The 7563-nt window shown below is 32.9% G+C and overlaps 1 protein-coding gene across 1 annotated transcript; it reads right to left on the bottom strand.

Moving 5' to 3' along the window:
• Nucleotides 1-1293: 1293 nt before the first annotated feature.
• On the bottom strand, nucleotides 1294-3551 carry HELRODRAFT_70939 (hypothetical protein; the record flags this gene model as incomplete). Its single annotated transcript, XM_009032945.1, has 2 exons — nucleotides 1294-1420; nucleotides 3397-3551. Coding segments are annotated over 2 exons (282 nt in total), but the record flags the coding sequence as incomplete, so codon positions are not given.
• Nucleotides 3552-7563: the final 4012 nt, after the last annotated feature.

The raw sequence follows: 7563 nt of genomic DNA, 5'->3' as shown, positions 1-7563 counted from the left end.
ATCAACGAGCTGTATATTTAAAATTAGAAAGTCTGGCGCGAAACCAACCAAACTGTAATCTCTTTCTATTGCCTTCTACGCACATAACTTCAGACTACAGACACACACACATACATTTGTACACACACACGTGCACACACACGTACACACACACACACGTACACAAACACAGACACACACATACATATATAAATGTAAAGACCCCCTTTCACGATAAGCCTGTTTAGTTTAAGACGTTTATGTTGTTTAACGCGTTTATATTATATGGACGCATGTGTGTGTGTGAACACATGTATTCACACACACACACAAACACACAGATAAGATGTAGAAAAACAGTGAAAAAATGACAGACAAAAAGAAGGAAACAGACAGACAGAAAAATAGCCAATGCAGAAAAACGTTTAAAAAACAGAAAAAAGAGAGCGGAAGAAAAGAGTAAAAAAAGAGATATAAGTATGCATGTTTGTTTGTATGTATGTATGTACGTATGTTTGTTGTGTATGTGCGTGGTGTGTGTGTACGTCTGTATGTTTGTTTGTACGTCTGTATGTTCGTTTGTACGTGTATATGTACGTCTGTATGTTTGTATGCACGTATGCGTGTACGTATTTATGTATGTCCCTTTATTGTTTTTGCATCCGGCCTTATATTTCACTTTAACGCCTTTTTTGTGAGTTGAATTGCATTAATAAAATGTTTGCTTCTGTTGTTGGCGGCAACGATGACGATGACGTTGTCGTTATTATTATTATTATTAATTATTATTATTATTATTTATCATTATTTTCCCCGCTATTATTATTATTATCATTATTATTGTGACCGGCTATGCCAAATTAAAATTTGCTCTAACAATACTACGAAGCTACCGACATCACAACATCAACAACAACAACATTATCATCAACAACAACAACATCAACAACAACAACAATAACAATAATAACAATACAATTATTAGTAATACAAATAATAATAGAAACAAGAATGTGCCTGATATATTCCAGTTTTCAATTCCACATCCAAAAAGCTTTGTTCCTATTTAATAAATAAATTAATTAACTAATAAATAAATTAATTATATAATTTTATAATTAGTTAGTAATAATAATAATTATATTTGTAATAGTATTCTTGTTCGCTTTAATTCAAAAACTGCCAAAGTACTATACAGTTAATGTTGTTAATGCAATGCTAATAAGTATAAATAACCCTCATTAATATTCATGGGCTCGTTAGGGAGATTTTAATAATTAGCTCAATTGATTATCATAATGGTGTAACTAATTATCATAATCTCAATTTGTTATAATGGACCTTCAAATCCATTTGAACGGCCAGTGGCAATTTGTCATAATTCCCCATCAAGTTCGTGAGACTCGCTCTGATTGGTTCACTGGCGAAGGCTATGCTTGAGCTGGTTATGAATAAATTATGCTAATTTGTGAAAATAACAACAATAATGAAAATAATAAGAATAACAATGATAACAAAACATTTTTTCAAAATCTTTTTATCAGATTTCGTTAAAAATCCACTGAAATTAAACCGAAAACAAAATATAATTTCTTTTAAAATTCTATAAAAGTATAAAATCTATAATAATGACGTTATAACGTTTCAATGACGTCATTGCTTATTTTGTGTTTTCTTGTTTGTTTACATTTCCGTTCATCCATTTTAAATGATATAGAAAAATATTTACTTATTTTCCTCCAGACGATCGTATTTCGGTGGATAAACACTACTAGTGTTGTTGCTACTAATGCTACTACTGCTACTACTGCTGCTGCTGCTGCTGCTGCAACTACTACTGCCGTGCTGCTACTACTGCTACTGCTGCTTCTACTACAACAACTACTACTATTACTACGTTTGGTTGATTATCTTCCATCGAAAGAAAAAAATAAATAAATAATTGAAATTTAATTTTCCTGTGAACTTGGCACGGTCTCTTATCATCATCGTCGTCGTCATCGTCGTCATTATCATCGTCATCAGTGACAACAGTAGCAGCGTCATCGTCGTCATCAGCTGTAGCAGCAGTAGTAGCTTCATCATCGTCTCGTCATAATCGCCATCCTTTACATTGTAATCAGTTTTGTCATCATCGACGCGATTAAACCAGCATCAATAATAATGTCATCATCATCATCATTGTCATCGTCGTCTTCGTCGTCATTGCCATCAACCAGTCAGTCATTTATTCTTTCATTTGTTTATTCACGCATTCATTCATTCATTCATTCATTCATTCATTCATTCATTCAAGCGCGCTTTTTATTCATCCACTCACTCATTTTTTTACTCATTCAGTCACTCACAGATTGACTGACCACGTGATTAAGAGCCTGTTACGTCACGCATCATGACGATAAGAACGGCGATGATGATGATGATTATGACGATGTTGATGATGATGATGACTCAAGGTAAACAAACCCATATATCACAGTTTATTTCCGTAAAAGCTCTCCACATCAATAATATTATAATCGTCATCGTCGTCGTCATCATCATCTCCTCCTACACCATCATCATCCTCATCGTCGTTATCATCATGATCATCATCAGCAGCAGCAGCAGCATCATCATCAGCAGCAGCAGTAGCAGCAGCAGTAGCAACATCATCGCCTCTAATCTCGTCTCATAATCTTCACCATCTAATTGTCAATCATTAATCTTACATCCTAAGTAGGCCGTTTATTTGGTCATATTACTAACTTACTGCTACTACTACTACTACTATTACTACTACTACTACTACTACTACTACTACTACTACTACTACTGCTACCACTACTACTACTACTAACACTACTACCACCACCACCACTACCACCACCACCACCACCACCACTACTACTACTACTACTACTACTACTACTACTACTACTACTACTACTACTACTACTACTACTACTACTACTACTACTACTACTACTACTACTACTACTACTACTACTACTTGGCTACTTGAGTACAGCATCACCTGTCAGATCTCGCAGCTAATTGAAAAAAACTTTTTGCTTGACCATTACTATTATCAGGACCACCACATCAAATTTTCATCGTCATCATCGTTGTCGTCGTCGTCGTCATCATCACCATGATTATCGTCATCATCATCACGATTATCATTTTTAATGTAATTTTTATAAAGTATGTGAATCTTTCACATACAGTCACACGCTCATTCATTAGTTTCTTCTTACACACGCTCATTCATTAGTTTCTTCTTACACACGCTCATTCATTAGTTTCTTCAGTCACACGCTCATTCATTAGTTTCTTCTTTCTTCACTGCATTCGTTCGTTCATTCATTCATATATTCATATTCACTCATTTACTCACTCACTCACTCACTTACTCACTCTCTCTCTCTCACTCACTTGCACTCCTCGACCGGATGTAGCATTTTGATGACCTTGTTGTGTCTGACCTTCCCCATATTGTCAAGGTCACGCCTCAGAAGTTCAGCCACCATTTCGCGTCTTTTTGGCTTGTGCAGTTTCTCAGCTACTTTCTTCTCGAAGATGAATAGAGATGATTTCTAAGGTGTGTGTGTGTGTGTGCGTGTGTGCGTGTTTTGGTGTGTCTGTGTGTGTGCGTGTGTGTGTTTTAGTGTGTCAGTGTGTTTGCATCAGTTATTTATTTATTCATTTACTTGTTCGTTCGTTCGTTCGTTTGTTCGTTCATCTATTTATTCATTCTTTGATTTTATTTTACTCATTCAGTCTATTCGTTTATTTATTTGTTTTTTTGTGTATTTATTCATTCATTCACTCATTCATTTATTCATTCATTCACTCATTCATTCATTCATTCACTTTTTTTAAAAATGAAATTTGTAGTACAGTCGACGACGACGATGATGATGAAAAAGATGATGATGATGGTGATGATGACGAAGACAATGGTTATGATGATGATGGTGGTGGTAATGATGATGATGATGGTAATGATGAATGATGGTGGTTCTGCCGAAACTGTAAGAGTGAGTTGATTTATTATTGATGATGACTATGATGTTGTTGTAGTTTTCGTTGTCGCTGCTGTTGTAGTAGTTGTTGATGATGATGTAGTTGATGTTGTTATTGTTGTTGTTGTTGATGATGTTGTTGTCGTTATTTTTGCTGGTGTTGTTGTGTACATTCTTACTGTTAAATTTTGTAAAACCTTCAATCCTCATAAAGACTGGTTCTATATTATTAACTACAAATCATTATTAGTTTTAATATTAACTTCGTTATTATTATCTTATTATTGTTATTAATATTATATTATTATTATTATTATTATTATTTATTACTATTATTATTATTATTCCGTTATAAATGCAAATGCTTCAGCGATCTCTTCATCGATATGTGCATTATATTTATGACTCAGGCCTTAACATCAGGTCAAAATAGAAGGATTTATGAATAATTATAATATAAACAAACAAATATGACTCTCTCTCTTTCTCACACTCTCTTTCTCTCGTTCTCTCTCTCTCTCTCTCTCTTCATCTGTCTTTCCTTCTCTCGTTATTTTTTTCTCTTTCTTTTTCTGTGTGTGTGTCTTTGTGTGTGAATGTGTGTGCGTGTCTGTGACGGTGTGTGCGTGTGCGTGCGTGCGATGTATAAATTATTGGATTATAATTATGGTTAATCTTCTTCAGACAATTCTTACCTCGTACCTGTATGTGTGAAAACCATTAGCAATCCTCTTTTGTTTCATGTAGATACGTAGGTTAGTATTATATAACAATGAATGAGCGGACAAGTTAATAAATAAGACATTTAACTGGTTGTCATCGTTCTAAACTAATTGCAAGGTAATTTTGCATTTAAATAAAATTCTCTATTAAATTGAAAGCAGGTATGTCTGTGTGTATGCTTATATGTGTGTGTGTGTCTATGTGTATGTATGCATGTCTGTGTGTGCGCATTTATGCATGCATGCATGTATGCTTGCATTAATGCATGCATGCATGCATAATATATGTATCCATGAAAAATATAATGTTGATTGTATAAATTAAGATGAATGTGTGGTTTTAAAAGCCGGTAATAATGAAGGAAGAATTACTAGATGTAAATAAACACACACAAAGACATACACACACACTCACATACATACACACATACATACACACACATACATACATACATACATACATACATACATACATACATACATACATACATACATACATACATACATACATGTGTTAATCCATTTGTTACTTGGTTAGACGGTTCAGTGTCACTCATCATGTTTTGGTTTTAACATACATACATACATACATACATACATACATACATACATACATACATACATACATACATACATACATACATACATACATACATACATACATACATACATACATACATACAAACATACAAACACACACACACACACACACACACACATACATACATACATACATACATACATACAAATACCCATAAATACACAACACGAAACGGGCTTGTTTTCATATTTTAAAAGCATTGGTGTTTTGGTTTTGTTTTTAATCGTGTAGGTTTAGGAATAATAATAACAATAACAACAACAATAATAATAATAATAATAACTGTAATAATAATAATAATAATAATAATAATAGAGGCTTTGAAGTAAAATTAATAGTAGTTCTTGTTGTACGTCGCATATTTTACTCTTCAAATTTTTTTTTTCAAACTTGTTCATTTCATTTTTATTAATCACCATTTTCGTGGCGATGGTTGTTATCGTTGTCTTCGTCATCATTTCATCCTTTTATTATTATTATTATTATTATTATTATTATCATTATTATTATTATTATTATTCAGTTTTCGGAATTAATTTTTTCAAATTTTTCATATCCTCGTCGTTCGGTGTTTCAGTGCTTCAAATGAATTTCTCTCGGATCTAACTAATGACAATCATCATCACTCATTTTAATGTTTATAATATTATATCATTATTTTATTATTATATGTATATATATAGAAAGAGAGAGAGATAGAGAGATAGAGAGAGAGAGAGAGAGATTTAAACAACGTTTTCAGCGTCAAAGGAAACAGCAGTCATCATCATCACCCATCATTCTCACAGTCATCTTCACCACCATCCTCATCATCATCTTCATCATCCTCAACATCAGAAGCCATTATTTTCCAGATATTAATACTTTAGTACGTAGATAAGCATGCTGGAGACGATTAAATGTAAACTGGAACCTTCATTTTAATAGGTCATTGATGATAGAATCTTAACGCTCTGGTACATTCAAGTACAGTCCGCAGTAACATTTAAGTACCAAAAATGAACAACGTAATTGTTTGGCTTGGTTAAAGGCGCCTGGTATTGAGTTTGCGTGCCGAAGTTACTGGCTTCAAATGCAAAAAGATTCTTTTGCATTATTCGCAAAAATTGTATTTGCACTCATATATGTTGTATTTGTTGTTGCTGTTGTTTGTGGTTGATGTTTGTTGTTGGTGTTGTTTTTTGTTGATTTTGTTTGTTGTTGATGTCGTTCATTGTTGTTTGTTGTTGTTTGTTTTTGTTGTTGTTGTTGTTGTTGTTTAGTGAATGTTTATTGTTGATGTTGTTGTTGTATCAGAGATCCATAATAACATATTTTTACTGACTGGTAAGCTGTCTCTAGAGCCTGTATCTAGCATATTCTTTTGCACATGCTTGCATAATATGGAAAAGAAAAATTAAGCAAAACCAACAACAACATTAAAAACAACACGAGAAATAAACAATAACAAAAACCTCAAATAAACAACAACAGAGAAACAAAACAATAACGACATTCAAACGTAAACATCAACAACAATATATAAACAACAACAACATAGACAACAAAACATAGACAACGAAACATAGACAAAAAAGCAAAGACAACAAAACAAAAAATTACATAATCAAAGAAACATTGAATAGTAGTCATAAACAACAAAAATGCACGCGACACTTACGTCATGAGCATCAATAATAACATCATCATTGTCATCATCGTCAACAACAACAACAACATTGCCAACAACAAAAGCAACAAAAACAACAACATCAACAAATTAATGACATGAAAATAATCAAAAACTATCTAAAACATCAGTATAAATAACTACAACACCAACAAAACAATCATACAAACAAACGAACAAGCAAACAAACAAACAGACAAGCAAACAAGCAAACAAACAAACAAACAGACAAACAAACAGACAAACAAACAGACAAACAAACAAACAAACAAACAACAACAGCAACAACAACAACATCCGCAACATCAGCAACAAAAAAGCATACAAACCATGCATACATAAACAAAACAGACGATAAGCTCCTATTGAACGTCGCATGACACATACAACAAAACATGCACATGAATGGGCGTGTATGTTTGTATGTATGTTTGTATGTATGTATGTATATATATATATGTATGTACATATGTACGTATGTATGTATGTATGTATGTACGTACGTGTGTGTGTGTGTGTGCGCGTGTGTGTTAAGGTATTATTAACTAAGTGAAGGAATGAAGGATAGATGGATGAATGAATAAA

Source organism: Helobdella robusta, assembly GCF_000326865.2.
Source record: "Helobdella robusta unplaced genomic scaffold HELROscaffold_9, whole genome shotgun sequence".
NCBI lineage: Eukaryota > Metazoa > Annelida > Clitellata > Rhynchobdellida > Glossiphoniidae > Helobdella > Helobdella robusta.
This window is presented reverse-complemented; position numbering and strand designations above follow the sequence as displayed.